Source organism: Beta vulgaris, chromosome 2 (assembly GCF_026745355.1).
Source record: "Beta vulgaris subsp. vulgaris cultivar EL10 chromosome 2, EL10.2, whole genome shotgun sequence".
NCBI lineage: Eukaryota > Viridiplantae > Streptophyta > Magnoliopsida > Caryophyllales > Amaranthaceae > Beta > Beta vulgaris.
In genome coordinates, this window is record NC_079203.1 from 5,941,764 (window position 1) to 5,958,644 (window position 16,881).

General features: G+C 35.4%; 1 protein-coding gene across 3 annotated transcripts; it reads right to left on the reverse strand.

Annotated features, from left to right (window-relative positions):
- Window positions 1–413: 413 nt before the first annotated feature.
- Window positions 414–9,406, reverse strand: LOC104887563 (transcription factor TGA6). Of its 3 annotated transcripts, XM_010672216.4 has the most exons (11): window positions 8,487–9,406; window positions 7,415–7,506; window positions 6,135–6,211; window positions 5,733–5,909; window positions 5,403–5,477; window positions 5,259–5,318; window positions 4,704–4,781; window positions 4,520–4,571; window positions 3,225–3,496; window positions 2,453–2,701; window positions 414–868 (listed from the first exon to the last, which is right to left on the reverse strand). In XM_010672216.4, the coding sequence occupies exons 1-11, from the start codon at window positions 8,573–8,575 to the stop codon at window positions 722–724; spliced, it is 1,368 nt and encodes a 455-aa protein (XP_010670518.1). In that variant the 5' UTR covers window positions 8,576–9,406; the 3' UTR covers window positions 414–721. The 3 variants fall into 3 exon arrangements, with proteins under 3 accessions (XP_010670518.1, XP_010670519.1, XP_048495666.1); XM_010672217.4 differs by lacking the exon at window positions 7,415–7,506; XM_048639709.2 differs by lacking the exons at window positions 6,135–6,211; window positions 8,487–9,406 and having other exon boundaries at window positions 7,415–7,502.
- Between the last annotated feature and the right edge of the window lie 7,475 nt (window positions 9,407–16,881).

Below are 16,881 nucleotides of genomic sequence, written 5' to 3' on the forward strand. Positions count from 1 at the left end.
AGAACATGCAGCATTAACATAGTGATTTACTAAAAGAACATGAAATAAAAAGAAATTAGTACTGATAAATGAACTTGCAAATATGATAAAAAAAGAACATTAGCTGCAATATGTTACACACCTCACTTCTGAGTGTAATAAGCGTTGTTCCTTTCCCATTATGTTCTACTTCTCCATAATACAAACCACAATTGAAATGAGTACAGGTCAATAACAATAATATTGAGAGATGAGCATTCTAAGACAAAATGATCTAATTCGTCGTCTATTACATTCAAGAAGAAACACTCAAGTATACAATCAATTGAATTGAATATAGCCTCTGATACAGCATCATAGAATGTTTAAACCAAGGAATTTCAGGAGTGTCGCGCATAAACCTGAGCAAAATCCTATAATGTATCACACAACAGTAAATCAGATTAGACTCGAACAACACAGTTTTTCTCAACTTCCAAATATTTTAGCCATAATAATTAATACATAACAGAATTACAAGCCAAAATAATAATTCCACCATTGATCTACTCGACAATGATAGAACTCTTCTAGTCAGTAATATGGTACAGGATTTTTGTATGTCATCACATCGATAATACACAGGCAATATGACTTGCAGACCTATGAACGAATGGGAATGGCGTGCTGTTCTCAAATAACTTCGCACCAGCCAGCCATATAATTCAAAGCTACTCCCAGTTAAAAATGAGTTAAAAAGCTGTCATTCCCTTGGGCGGGCAAGCCAAAGGGAACTCAAAGCACGCAGCCTTGAGAAATAATCATGAATTGCTAGAAGAGCTCGAGCTGACTGTCGTGTTGTCAATATGCGGTGCATTTGCTGTAGCGTTTGTTGGCGTAAGTTATCAGCCTGCCAGATAACCAAGGTAAGTTTACATGTTTAGGGTAAACTGTAACCTATATAAACATGCATCAGGAATGTAGACAAAACTAAACTTAAGCATTGCACACTCTGAAACAAAAATGTGGCGGTAAAAATGAGTGAAGAAAAACAAACTTAAGATGCATTAATCTAGCCACTTACTTCATTTTACTGATGGATAAGGAAATCAGTGAAGATTCTAGTTGGTTATTGAGGATGCCTAGTAGGGCTCAATCTAAAATGCAAGGTGCTTAAGTGATAAATATGACTTCTGAAAATTTTCAAGACAAATTAGGTGCTTGCTTTTGAAAAGACCAAACACCTAGGTCTTAACTTTCACGAAACCTCTTTCAACAACAGGGTAAGTGTCAATCTTTTGTTGGAAGACTAGACAGGGGGACTCTAAAACAGAATGAAGCAGAAACATAGGAGATCATAATACAAAAAGTCCACCACCAATATTACTCGAGACCTGTTTAGTGGCCCATAGAAAATGGTGATAATAGACTAATAGTGATAAATCAATATTTATGTAAAGAAAATGTCATGTCAATGCCCATGACAGTGAAAGTTCATACCCTAACATGTGATTTTCTTCACAAATTTCCATTACAAATCACCACCTCTGAAATGGTAATGGATGATAATGGACATTTATGAAGAAAAAAAAAGTTATATGAGGAGGATGGACAAGCAATACCATGGGCATTGGCATGAGAACCTCTTTACAAATTTGCCGTTAAGTTCATTACCATCATTTATTACCGCCTAACGAATGAATCTTAAGGATAATATTACACCACATCATAACGATATATAATTATGTTAATGCTTCTAAAGTTCTGACCAGACTCCCTGATAAAGCAAGGTAAATAAAAGGGAATAGGCAGGAGAATTTGGATGTACACCTGTACAATACCTGCCCAAAGAGTAAAGGAACTATTTTAGCCGTAACCCCTATCGCTGCAAAAGGGGAATTTTACAGTAGATCCTTGATCATAATACAACCAGTCATAACTAATTCACAAATAAATACGAAGCTCCTTTGCTACTGTGTCTGCAACAGTGCAAGGGGGAAAAAAAGACACGGTCCCTCTGACAATTGCTTTGCAGCCGAAGGTGCTTGTAACAGATAAACGGAACGTATAGTGGCCTAAGCGCAGTAATTTTTTTCAGAAATGAGGATTAGTATTTAATAGGTTTCCTTAACCTCATTAGCTTTCTTTTGGTTTAACAAGTATTCTTTCCGCATTATATGGCCAAACCTATCAAAATATGAGTGGGTTATCTAATTGGTAAATAAATATTTAATACAATATTTTAAATGAACATGATTAATTATGAAAATAATATTGGTCGATTTCGAAAAAAAACTGACATGATGGGGAAGGAAACTCCAGATTCTATTGTGGTGAATCACCGATAAACAACTCGGCTGTTATGTTAAATATATGATTTCCTGAAAGACCCTTAAATTAAATCTACCTCTAATAAGGGGGTAAAGATTAAATTAAATTGGTTCCATCTGCAGTAATTACTATAAGCAAAACTTGTAATCAAAGATAGTTTTACCTGGCGAATGAAGCCTTCAAGCGTACCGAGTTTTCCCATAGCCATAGCCATTTGGCCCATATAATTTGCAACATTTCCAGATGAGCCTGATGAGCCGAGATTGCCACTTGACAAAGTCTCAGCCAATGATTGCTGCAATGCCTCCATTCCCTGAGACAATGCATCTTCAGCCTGTTGTGAGGACTGCTGCAAGTTCTGAATGTTAATCACTTGCTGTTCTGTCAGAGGCTCCAGTTGGTTCACAAGCAGCTGCAGAGTAGAGCTTCAATTTAAATGTACTAGAAAAAGCTTGTAAGATGCAAATCATAGTTTCTTAATGAAAAGCGCAACTGGTTCACATATCTCAAATAAAATGAATTTGAAACTAAGATAATTTTCATCAAACATCTGAGACCAGCGGTGCAATAAGAACGTGAACAATCAGACCAAAGTTTCAGCTTAAGAAGCTTCAGAATCATCAACATTTTGGGTCCATCAAAGATTAGCACCAAATTTTTAGAAATTATAACCAACTTAGCACCATGAACCATAACCCTATTGTGCACCAACCACCAAGTGACAGTATAACAGCACACATGAACAAATAACACCAGAATGAAGGGTACAAAACAATTTGAAACAGCAAACAAAAGGGTTTCATAAAATGAAGCCAAGAGCTAATCTAATATTCTTTGGATGTCCCTCTCTGGCTGCAAGAAATATATAGATATAATTTCCAGCAATGCCTCTGGCTGCAAGAAGTATATAGATACAATTTCCAACAATGCCTCACCTTAAGAAGCTCAGATGAACGGAAGCCCCCTAGCCACAGAAAGCACCTTTCAGCCGGTGTTTTCCACATACCCGACAAAAGATGGAAAACATCATTTTTAGCAGCATTGGCTTTGAGTCTAAAGATTTCATCATAATGCCCCACAACACTTGTTACAATGACACTAAGTTCAGCATCACCAGCATGAGCGTTGACTGCTGCTCTTAACTCATTGATTTGACGATTCTGCTCCTCCAACCAGCGTGAATATTCTACATCAAAGGCCATTGCCCCTGCAAAAGACAGCGCCTGACATAATTAATCATTTCTACAATAGTAAAAAACTATAAATAATTTCTTCGTTTGCCTTTCCCAAGTCAGTATGCTAAGGAAACAAAAATCCATAGGATATATTCAAGATCTATCTCACATAGTCACATGCACAAGAAATAGATGAAAAAGCTCATGCATAATTAAAACATAATGCTTGCACACAAGGTGTAGGAATGTCATGATGTAAGCTGCAAAATAGAGAGCAACCCATGAAGAGTGCTCGTGCTTCGACCATCAAATAGAGTTAGCAACTCACCCAAACAAAGCCCCCTTTTTCTCTAGTACGAAGCAGGGAAAAGGTTGAGGTGAACCTAACATCTAGTTAGATATCAAGTGTCTTTCTGTGATGTTGAAGAGGATCTTCTATGATTACGCATGTGAGGCATAATTTCTTGATTTATCCACTCATTACTTGATGATTTCAGACATTCGTAGATAGGAAGAATGTGTTGGTAGGTTTGGCATTAATCGATGTGGTTCAATTACTTCAGATGATTCGAAGAAAAAAAAAAATCTTGCAGAGTAGCTGAGAACCAAATTGAGGTAAGACACACATGATTCATGTCATCACATCAATAGCCCAAGTGCAACATTGAGGCATAACTCAGCCAAATTAAACATCACAAACTGTACACCCCATTTGTTGCACATCAACTACTTCAGCGTGTTGCGATCTTTTATATCATTTGAAGTTTTACCTACCTGCGCCAATATAGCTCTTCTTTTTTTACCTAACCTAGGACAGAGGTATATAAGGCTTGACATAAATGGGGCGAGTTATTCAGAACATGAGACATCATACTTGAAATTGGAGGGTTCACCTGGTATTTTGGCACATCTACGAAAATGGATATCATGTGAGGAAGACTGATAAAACTGAAAGAGTTGCGGCACCAGTTAATTTTTTGAAGCGCAACATTTTGATAACACTTATCCAGAAAAATTCCCTCCTGAAAGAAGAAAAAAGATGAAAGTGAACTTACCATTTCCACCGGTTGAATTGGCTTGATCCCCTGAGCTTGAAATGAAGATTCCCTAAAATATGGCACAGCAAGCACAACAGAGCAAGAGGTAAAGAGTTACTCAGTATCAACCAGACAAAGATATCAAGAACTGGTACGATGGACAGACCTTCCACGAGAAAGAAGAAAGCAAAGTATATCTAACCTGTTGTCGTGCTCGTTGAAGCTCCTGCTCAAGTTGAGTCAGCTTCAGTCTACTGCTCTCTAGCTGTTGCACATACGCCTACATCCAATAAAGAAAAAGACAGGTGAAAAGGTCAAATAGATACAAACCCAAAAAGAAAGCATAAATTGAGCCGACAACACATAGTAGCTTTAAAACATGCTTGGACTGGAGGGAAAGTATTAAGGGGGTAATACGAGACTAACCATGAAAAATGAAGGTGAGTGGAAGTGGTGGTGTGTAGAGGAGAGAAGTAATCACTAATCAGAACACCACTTCCTTAATCCCTCTACCACCATGTGATTTCAGTGTTCGAGAATTAAAAATTTCCTACTGAGTGAAAGTATTCGATTTTTAAGTTACATACAAACCCATTCATATTGTCCACTCACTTCTATTCTTCTTAGCTAATCTCCTGTTTAACTAAGACTCCGTTCTCTTCACATGGAACTTTACTAGCCGGTTCCAGCGACACATTAAGAAAAAAGATTTCAAGAATTAACAGGCCTCAAAGCCCATGCAAGCAAGATAGCTCACCTTTTTCCTTAGCCGACTTTTCCTTGCTGCCTCACGGTTCTGAGCAAGCCGTCGAAGAGTCTAGAAAATATACCACAAAGATATCACTGAAATGCAAACATGAAGTCAGATTGTATGAAAAGAATATAGTGGAAAGCTTCTAACCTTCTGATCTTTAGTCTCCTTTGATCTGTCACTCGAATCAGAAGCCCCATGAGTCATTGACTGAATTCTATCAAACTGCACAAATAGCATTCACAATGTTATGCCACATGACATCAGTGACAGTGACCAATGAATATAAATATCCAATAACGAATCTGATCTTTACATAGAATAAGTTAGAACTTCCCCATAATCAAAACTAAAAGTATTAGAAGAAACTAGAGGGGAAACAGGCCAACACTTCCTACGAGAAAGCTTTTGGACTCATTAGGTACATTAATGGACATGGAATAGAGAATCTATATATCATAAAGGACGAAATGAGATTACCCTCTTGTTTCTTTCATCCGTGTCTGCATCTGTTGAAATATCTGTCCTTGGACTACCATCTGCCATATCAGATTCTCCCCAATTCTCCAAACTACCACTAGAAACAGATACCAGATTTTGTTGCTGACTGTCTTGAGATTGCGTAGCAGATGGATTTATGTTTGATAAACCTGATGCCTGCAGGATCACGAACAATTCAATCAAACAGATGCTAAAACGATATAAGCAGCCAATAAACAAGCCAACAGTTGCATACACACTAAACACCTCATCTTTGCTGATATGAGTGTGCATCACAAATTAGATACCTCCACACTGCAGAAACCTTACCTATATGCGGAAACTCAATACGAGGAAAGGGGGTAAATGAATGAGAGCAATAAGTGGGAGCACAAATTTCACCTTATTAATAGAGATACTGAGACGGGGATCAGATGGAACAATTTCTTGGCTATATTTTGTCGAATCAATCACAGTGTCTGCAACATGACATATTCACAGTATGAAAAGGTTATTACATCACCAATTCTAAAATTCCCATGAAAATCTTCTCTTATTAAGCAAAATCTTGTAACTCAACAGAATTAGTTGGCAAAGAATTCAGAAAAAGTATGCAAGAAAAAGAACCTAGATGATATTTCAAGATCATATAAATGAATAGACATCCAATGAACTTGAGAGTAGACAGCACGAAAAAAGTACATCATCAACTGGAAATGAAACTCGGCCATTATATTACCAAAGACCCGTGTCTAATGGATTTTAGAGCTAGCATTCTGCAAAAGACCGCTACAGATCACCGCAACAAAACCACATCTTTCTCACCACATTGTCCTTATGTAGCAATGACTCGTCATGTTAGAACACCTTCTTTCTCGTTACATCCGCTCTTTCATCAAATTTGGCCAGAAATATTTTTACTATTTAATTGTGTTGGAATGAAACAAGTATTTCTAAAAACTATTCATTCACAGTATATAGTAAACAACTCATATTATAATAGGTTCAGTAAAATTACGTTCAAATAACGCTTCTTAAATTGAAAACGGCAAATGAGGTTAATCATTAATGTGTATCTTTGAAAAGATAGACGCTCCACTGGCTGTAATTTGTTCCATTCATCTGTTACGAGTTCCCCCCCCCCCCCCCCCAAAGCGACCGCTTTTGAAGATTTTTTGTTTGTCCTCAACTAGTCTGACGAGATTTCCCATTCTCAATAAGTTTTCAACATGCACACTCATTCTAGCAAAGTACTCAAATTCTTAAAACAACGTATAACACTTCTGTTTTCTTCTTTCAAAAAGAGACAATCATCAATGTCCCCAGAATAACAGAGCAAACACAGGATTGCTTTTCCAAACACTGCGTTTGCTCTAAGAAGAATGCTATATTAGAAATGCCAACTGCCTGGAAGCAATTCAGTTGACATGATTAAATGTAAATTTTTTTAGTTGCAACGAGAATACTAGGCTGCTACGCCCCTTTTTGGTATAGATTAGCAATTAAATGAAAATGTGATCGGCCCCCCATTTCAACTTGAAAAGAGTCCACCAATGATCACGGTCCACAATTCGTAATATTAAAAGGCCACTCGTCACCATAAACTCCACAAAATTTACTAGACATGTGGTTTTAAACTTGAAAGCTAATTTATCAATAAAGTAAGGAAGGTCATAGCTTACTTTTAAGACCTACAGCATTCTCCACCAGGTACCCAGTTGTTTGCTCCAAAACTCCAAAATCAGAAACACGATAAGAGATGGAGGTTGCTTCACTGTAGCCACAATATTGATATTCATCACTTTCAGGTATAGGACTACATGTTACCAATTATATTCACAAAATAGACACGTCAACTTGATATGCAAATTGGAGTAATATATCCCCTTTTTATAGAGAAATCAATTAACTGAAACATGAACAAGCAAGAAATCGTCTCCCTTGTTACTTGGTGAACAGAGTGGTTCTTGCACCTAGACACTAGGGCCCCTTTCTCCCCACATTATGACCAACTCAGAGAGGCATTATAACAGTTGTATACTTGTACGGAGGTATTGCAACTACCACATTTAGTTTTTGTAGGAAAAAAATGAAGTTGACAGAGGCAGGAATGTTGTCAAAGATCTCGCTCATAGACACTAAACTGATCTTGGCTATGGTAGAAAAAACAAGTTGACAGAAGCAGGAACATTGTCAAAGATCTGATTCTTGAACAATAACTAATAACAAATAGATACAATTTGGAATGTCAACGAATATAGATTTGAGCTATTCTTTACAGCAGAAGGATGAGAGACAGAAAACATTTTGAAAGCAAAAGCATATGCTAATTAAACTAAGATATAGAATCTCTCTGGACTCCAGATACAATACAACTTCAATCTACTTGTATCCGAAGCTACTCACATTATTTCACAGCCCAACAATATATAATTCATCGGCGGAAAACAACAACAAAAACAGAACTGTAAAGTAAACGAAGCTGCTCATATATATGATGCTGATAACATAGCCAAGTCATGGAGGAAGCAACCATATAACACAGCCAATCATTACAAGTGGAAAGATATAGCACACTGCCAATATAAAATAATAAATAAGCCAATCATAATGTGTATATCTTAAGTTTCCCATTTGGTTGAGATTTCCTATATCCCCACAAAAGCAACAGTAAAGAAATTATAATCAAAGCAAAAAGCAGGTAAACAAATCAATACTACTAGTAAGCATGGAGACAAGGGAAAATGAATTTACAGTGCATTAGAGATTGGTATAGGAGGATCAAAACTCGGCATCCCGATTGCAGCTGCCGTTTTATCTTCCACTCCAGCCCTCACTCCCATGAACCACCATCATCACCAAGCTTAACACCCTTTACCAACTCAAGAAGAATACCCCGCTCAAACAACTTTTATTTGAAGTTCAACTCCTTTGGAAAATACAATCATAAACACCCCCAGCAAAACAGATATGAATCAAAAAAAGTGCCCAAATAAAGAAGATGAAGTGATCACCACCAAAACCCAAGAAAACTGAAACACAGTCCCCAAACCCACAATTAGGTAAACCCTAATATAGCAATACAATCAGATCAAAAGCCACAAAAATCTAAGTTTGGGTCTAAAAATACTTACAAATGAGCAAGATAGTACAAAACTTGGGACCTAAATTAGGAAACAACAATAATTGAGAGGTTAGGTGTGAAGCTCCAGAAGAAGAGAATTACTAAAAACACAAACTTTACTTTTCTTCACCCAAAAAAAAACCCAGTATTTGAAGTTCAAATTCAACTTAGAAAAATAAAATTAAGCAGCAAAAAACAAAAGCAATACCCAGAAATTGAACTCTACCAAAAAGAAAACCCAGAAAAAAAAAAGAAAAAAGATGAAAAATTTGGAGCTGCTCAAAGTGAAGAAAGACTGGAGAAATTCACAGTCTCTTGCTTTGACTTTTCTGTGAATTGTAAAAAAAGAAAAAAAAAAAACCCAAAAATAAAATTTCCTTGAATTGAATAAATTAAGTTAATTCCAAGAAATTTCTGTCATTACAGCTAAGCTTAACGCAACCCACACCTGGGATTTAGATAATTTACTATATTGTGTGAATATGTCGGATGAAGTGGAAAGAGGGGCTGAAGAAGAGTGAGACGTTTGGATGCTTCCAATCTCTAGACGTCTTCTAGTGCCCATCATCCACATTTCAAGGGCTCATGCTCATAATTCATAATTAACACTCTTTAAATGTCTCTTTTGGTCTAATTTGAGGTATTGTATTCTATAATAATACCCCTTAATCAAGTTAAGGAAAGTCTAAAACCCCTTAATAGTTTATTTTAGTAATTCTTACATACTCTTGAGATTTAATGAAATAATCAAAGGTTTGTTTTATAATTATAGTGATCTTACGAATGATAGCCTAATAGCCATATTGGAGTAAATTAATGACTAGATTTTAGATAATTATAAAAACCAACGGTGATTATGTATGCGTATAATCTGCGAGAAGTGGGAATAGGGGTGTTTGCGCGCTTGACATCCAATCCCCTACCAAGTTTCTTCCTTTTACTCCCTCCGTTTTCCAATAGACTTCTCATTTCTTATTTTCACGTTCGTCAATGCACATTTTGTATCAATAATATCTTTAATTACATATTAGTAAAATTTAAAAGTTTGATTTTCGTAATGTACACAATAAAACAAATCAAACAAGACCACACATGACTATGTTTTTTTTTTCTTATTATTTAAATTTTTTTGGAAGATTTCCTCACTTATGAAACAATGCCAAAATCAGAAATGGTAAGTTTATTAAGGGATGGGGGGAGAGTTTAACATCTTGGATGTGTATAGTAAAGAGAGCAATGTCAGAATTGGGGTGCTTTAAATAGAATTAGGGTTGTTCAAAAATCGGGACAACAGTTTGGAAGAAGTAGGCGACAAGTTGGGTCAAAATGTTAGATTGTATCAATAATTGCAAGTAAGAAGCTCCAATTAAAGAAAGTAAGAGTTCAATAAATATCTTTAGGAAAATTAAAAATATAAGGTAAAGATGGATACTCAAACGCGGTGAAAATTTGTGCAATACTCAAGGAACTTGCGTTTGATGCAGGCCCCCACACATAGTGCAGGCTCGATCCCATGCATGCATGCGCGCACCTAGAAATGGCATGTACATAAATGAAAAATAAAGTTGTGGTGTGGACAAGCTTTTGATACAACCTCGTATGAAAGTCCATTCTACCTTATTTAGAAGTTATGAAAGTCTACTTTAATTTTAGTAAGTTTTCTTGATTTCCCTCTTCGATCTTGGTCTGGTGGCTACAACAATGAAAAACAGAGAAGGAGAAAGTGAGGTAGCACCACAACAGAGGAGTAGCACCACCACCATGAGTAAGTAGACACGGTGCAACGGCGACGTAGCAACAACAACACGGCGATTGTGATTGTTGTTACCAAAGTGGAGCTTCAGAATGAGATACTTCATCTTCGATCCAACATGTATGGTTATTAGTTGTTGAAACTCAAATCAATTGTGGATTGAAGAAAGAGAAAAACAAATAATTTGAATTATTTTTTGTTCAACTTTGGTTAATATTTTCACTCTCTTCCTCCTCTTCTTCTTCTTTTTCTAGTTCTTTGTTCGAATTTTAGGGTTTGATTCTTGATTTTATCTCTAGAGTAAAACGAAGAACTTTGTTGCAATTTTTAATTGAAACTACGACGTTATTTCTAATTTAACTATATAAAATTAAGTGAAATTGAGATGAATTCAATTGAAGTTTGCTGGAAAATGACATAAAAGTGAGTAAAATGATATTGTTTGTCTTATAAATAATATTAGTTTGTGCAACAATAATAAGGTATGTAAAGAATTGACAAATGATGATGAAATAAGGGGAAATGACACAGTTTTGCTCAAAAATAACATAGATTGACGTGAGTAACAATGATAAATCATAACAATTTGTGTAATAATGATAAGGTATATAAATAATTAAATAATAATAATAATATAGGGAGGAAATGACATAAAAGTGAGTAATAATGATGAACTTTTTTACCTAAATAATTCTAGAAAAAAAAGTAGAGGAAACTTTTTGCTGGCTCGACCAGCCCTTGAACCTAGCCCTCGGTACTTTGGTACATTCCTGACTGTAGCATTGAACAATCCGTTTCTTCCGCCTACCAAATTCTCATTTTGCGCCAAGATAGAAAATAATTCCCCAATACCGTTCACGTAAGATGGAAAATATGGAGAATTTTTATTTTTCTAATATGCAATATAAAACCGCTAAATAAACTAGCGATCCCTTCCTACAAAACCGCTAATTGAATTAGCCGTCAAAACATGTAAATGGCTAATTCAACTAGCGGTTTATTCAAGTAAACTGCTAATGTTCTACACGACCTTTTTTCAAAAAATAAAATCTCATAATACCAACGTTTTTCGACACAGTGTTGGTGAATCCATCTCAAATTTTCTAGAATTCTTACTCTCTTGAGTAAAATATAAAAAATCAATACTCTAAAACAAATCTCAACACTGCCAATTAATCCCCAAACTTACAAAAATCAATTATAAAAGCCAACTTTTAAAGTTGGAGATTGAAAAATTAGAGGAGAAACAATCATTAAACTTACAAAATCGATTACAAAAGACAACTTACATAATTAGGGATTGAGTATTAGAGAAGAGAAAATACCCTAAAATTACAACCTTTTTGCAAAAAAAATAAATAAATCTCATAATACTAGCGTTTTTCGACATTGTGTGGGTGAATCCATCTCAGCATTTCTAGAATTCTTACTCTCTTGAGTAAAATATAGAAAATCAATACTCTAAAACAAATCTCAACACCGCCAATCAATCCCCAAACTTACAAAAATCAATTATAAAAAACCAACTTTTAAATTTGGAGATTGAAAAATTAGAGGAAAGACGGTCATTAAACTTACAAAATCAATTACAAAAGACGACTCACAGAATTGGGGATTAAATATTAGAGAAGAGAAAAACCCCTAAAATTACAAAATTAATACAAATAACAACCTATAAAATTAGGGATTGAAAAATCTGAGGAGTGAAAAACCGACAAATTTGAGGATTATACTTTTTTCAATATAAAACTTAGAGAATCATCAAAGCATTATCGCTTGTGTCATAACTTATCGGCTTATTCAGAATTTTGCAACGGAAAACATAATAAATAAACTTACTTAACCAAAAAGTCAACCCTAAAAAGTCAAATCAACAAAGTCAAACTCAAAAGTCAAAGTCAACGCCAATAGTCAACTACGAATAGTAAAAGTCAAAGTATGATAAAACAATCTACACAAGCTCTCCAATCCCAAACCCATGATCGATGCATCATCTTCAAACCTGTAGAGGGACAATACAATATTGATATCTAGAGACTGCTCACCAAAATGGGTCATTACATGATCAATAAGGCATAGTCATGATCAACACACACACACAAAGTACGTAATCAGCAAAGTTGAGTACTATATAGTAAATAAGCAATCCTAACATGATACTAATAAATAATAAGAAAAGGTAAATAACAACTTTGCAGACAAGTTTTACTGAACTACACTTCACAACTAATAATTTAATTATTTTAGACGGAATAGTCAATGGAAAGATTTGTCTAACCAAAACCAGTCTTCCCTTTAGAAGACGAAATACGGGCGCGACTCCGTATTTTCATGACCTACGATATCGAGGAACCTTTTAAATAAAATTAGGACACGATGATCAATCCGGTTCTAGGAAAAGCCATGGGCTACCATCATGTACTCCAACTCATACTTGTGCAACACTTCAAACATGCACAAGTCTAAGGTTATTACTATTCATGTTTCACTTTACATGATTAATAATTTATTACTTGTTATGACTCACAAGTAGAACAAACATTACAATCATCAAACAATCATAAACTTCCATTTTTAATTTAGGATTAGATAAGTGATCAAACAACTTAACAATCCAAGATTAATTCCAACTTAAGTCAATCGCCCTTTATTTGTTGAACCTAATCAACAACCAACCAAACTTTCATAGGTATAAAATATCAACTTATCAAATAAGGCCATTGGTCCTTATAAAGTAGTTATATATGTATGTATTAATCCCTCATATTAATTAATACAATAAAGTTTCGAAATCCCATATGCTTGCATCAATCTTCCACATAAACATAATATAAATAGCATAATCAACATGTTTCACACAACGGAATAAAACATGCAAATCTAACATAATAGAAATCATATATGAACTCAAAGTAGTTCTTATACATGATACTACATAATTCTCATCCTTAGAATCATGATACTACTCCAATCAACACATAGGTATGTATGTAACTTGTGTAGACAAATTGAGAGGCCACTTTCACAATTTTAAAAGCCGCCTAAAGAGAATTCTACACCTAAAACAACCAACATAAATCCAAAATCAATCCTTTATGAATTTACAGCAATAATAAAATACTTTAAACCTTCTTAAAAGTGTTTAAAAGTGTGGGGAAAAAGTGAAGTTTATGGGATTTTTATAGTTTCCCCTTGTGGGCTTAGGAAAAGGTGATTGGACTCAAATAGAGTTTAATGATTAATAAAATTAGTGTTTAGGTTCCCAATACCAAATTAGGAGTCTTTTTCCTAATCCAAAAAAGTGTTTGGGTTCCTCATACTCACTTAGAAATCAATCCAAATAGTGTTTTAAGCTTTTCAAATATTTTTCAAAGCACGCCTAGACAAAATATTTAACTTCTTTAAATTATTAAAATAATTTCTTTGACTTTCAAATAGTCAACCTTTGAAGAAATAAAGCATTTAAATACTAAAGAATATTTAAATATAAATAACTATACATTAAAATATATTTATAAAATTCATAAATTTACGGGGGATTACAATGTACCCCTCTTAAAAAAAACTCTTAGAAGAAGTTTCGTCCAGAAATTTGACACAAAAACTCACAAATATTTAAAAGTTTTTAACTCAACTTCCTTTTCAAAAATACTTGTGTCACTCATGAGTACACTTTTACCAACTTTAAAATCACTTGTGTTACTCACAGATACATGTTCCATGCGAAGAATCTATTTATTTTGCACCAATATGTACCAATCGCCAAAATAAGCATAAAATATCATAAAAATAGGTAAAAAGCGCGAAATTTTGTCGAATTCTACCCCCCCTTAGAGAAAACGAGTTACGCCCTCGTAACTCACCTCAAGAAACAATTCTGGATACTTCTTTTTCATTTTGTCTTCGACTTCCCACGTTGCCTCTTCAGACTCATGGTTAGACTAAAACACTTTCACGGTGTTTACATCCTTATTGTGTGTACTGCACACCTTCTTATCGAGAATTCTCACATGCTTTTCCTCATATGTGAGGCTACTATCGATTTAGATTCTCTCAGGCTCCAAAACATGACGCTCATCAGGGATATAACGCTTGAGTTTGGGAAATATGAAATACATCATGCATTTTCTCAAATTCCATTGGCAAAGCGAACTTATAAGCTACTTTCCCAATTCTTTGCAAAATCTCATATGAGCCTACATATTTGGCACTCAATTTGCCCTTTTTCCCAAATCTAATCACTCCCTTTGTTGGTGATACTTTCAAAAACACTTTATCACCTACTGCGAACTCATCTTCTCTTCGCTTTAAATCGGCATAACTTTTTTGCATATCTTGAGCAGCTTGAATTCTAGCCTGAATCAACTGGACATTCTTAACAATTCTGTCCCCAATACTATATTCTCACTAAAATCATTCCAACAAATGAGACTTCTACACTTCCTTCCATTACAGTGCCTCAAAAGGTGTCATCTTAATACTCGCATGATAACTAATGTTGTATGAAAACTCAATCAAATCTAATTGGTCTTCCCAACTAACTTGGAAGTCCATAGTGCATGCTCTCAACAAAATTTCCATGGTCTGGTTAGTCCTCTCAGTCTGACCATCGGTTGCAGGGTGAAAGGTTCGTAGTACTCATTTTCAATGTTGTCCCAAGATTCAACTAGACCTTTTACCAAAATTTCAAGAGGAATATCGAATCACGATCCGGAATGATATCTGTTCGAACTCCATGCAATCTCACTACATGCTTAATATACGTCTTCGCAAGTTGTTTCTTCTTCGATGTCTCTTTGATTGGAATTAACACGGCATACTTCATCAGAAGGTCTATGATAACCCAAATATTATCATTGCCATTTCTCGTCTTTGGCAAAGCAGTCACAAAATTCATTGAAATAGAATACCACTTCCTTCTAGGAACCTCTAAGGATTGAACCTCTCCCATTGGTCTCTTATGATCTATCTTCACTTTCTGACAGGTTAGACACTTAAACACAAACTCAACTACCTCACGCTTTATGTTTGGCCACCAATAAATCTATTTAAGGTCCTTATACAACTTGTCACCCCTAGGGTGCACATAATATGGAGTGTTATTCCCCTCATCCATAAGACGACTCTTAAGCTCATCATATTTTTGTGGTACACACCACCTTCCCTTGAACTTTAAACTTCCATCATCATGAATCTTAAAGTCGACTTCCTTACCTTGTTTATTGCATATCTCGACACAATTCCTCAGGAACTACCAAGACATTTACGCTATGCCTCGGCTTTTTACTCAAAGCATCAGAAACTACATTCGCCTTTCCCTCATGATACTGGATATCTAGGTCATAATCCTTAATCAACTCTAACCATCTCTTCGGCCTCATATTGAGGTCGACCTGGGTGAAAATGTACTTCAAACTTTTATGGTCTGATATTACAGGTTGCCCTATAAAGGTAATGTCTCCAAATTTTCAAGGCAAACACGATAGCAGCTAACTCTAAGTCATGGTAGGGTAGTTAGCCTCATACGGTTTCAATTGACGCGACGCATACACGATCACCTTCTCATTCTGCTGCAAAACACATTCCAAACCTTATTTGAAGCATCACTATGCACCTCAAATCCCTCATTTTCATCAGGCAAAGTCACAACAGGTGTAGAGGTTGAACATTCCTTCAAAATCTGGAAAGCTTCCTTACATTTCTCACTCCACTCAAACTTTGACTATTTCTTCATCAAATTGGTCATTGGCCTCGCTATCTTTGAGAAATCTCTCAAAAATCTCCTATAATAGCCAGCTAGACCAAGAAAACTCCTAATATCTGACACATTCTTTGGAGTAGGCCACTCACTAACAGCTTGAATCTTAGCAAGATCTATGAAGACTCCTTCTTTTGACACATAGTGACCCAAAAATGCTACTTTCTCCAAACAAAACTCACACTTAGAGAACTTGGCAAATAATTGATTCTTCCTAAGCATCTTCAATATAATCCTCAAGTGCTCATCATGCTCTACTTCATTCTTCGAATAGATCAGTTGATCATCAATGAATACCACGACAAATTTATCTAAGAACTCATGGAAAATCCTATTCATCAAATCCCCAAATATAACAGGTGCATTGGTCAACCCAAACAACATTACAATGAACTCATAATGACCATAACACGTTCTAAACGCAGTCTTAGGTATATCATTAGCAGCTACTCTCAACTGGTGAACCCCGAACGCAAAATCGATCTTTGAGAACACGCTTGCTCAATTCAACTGG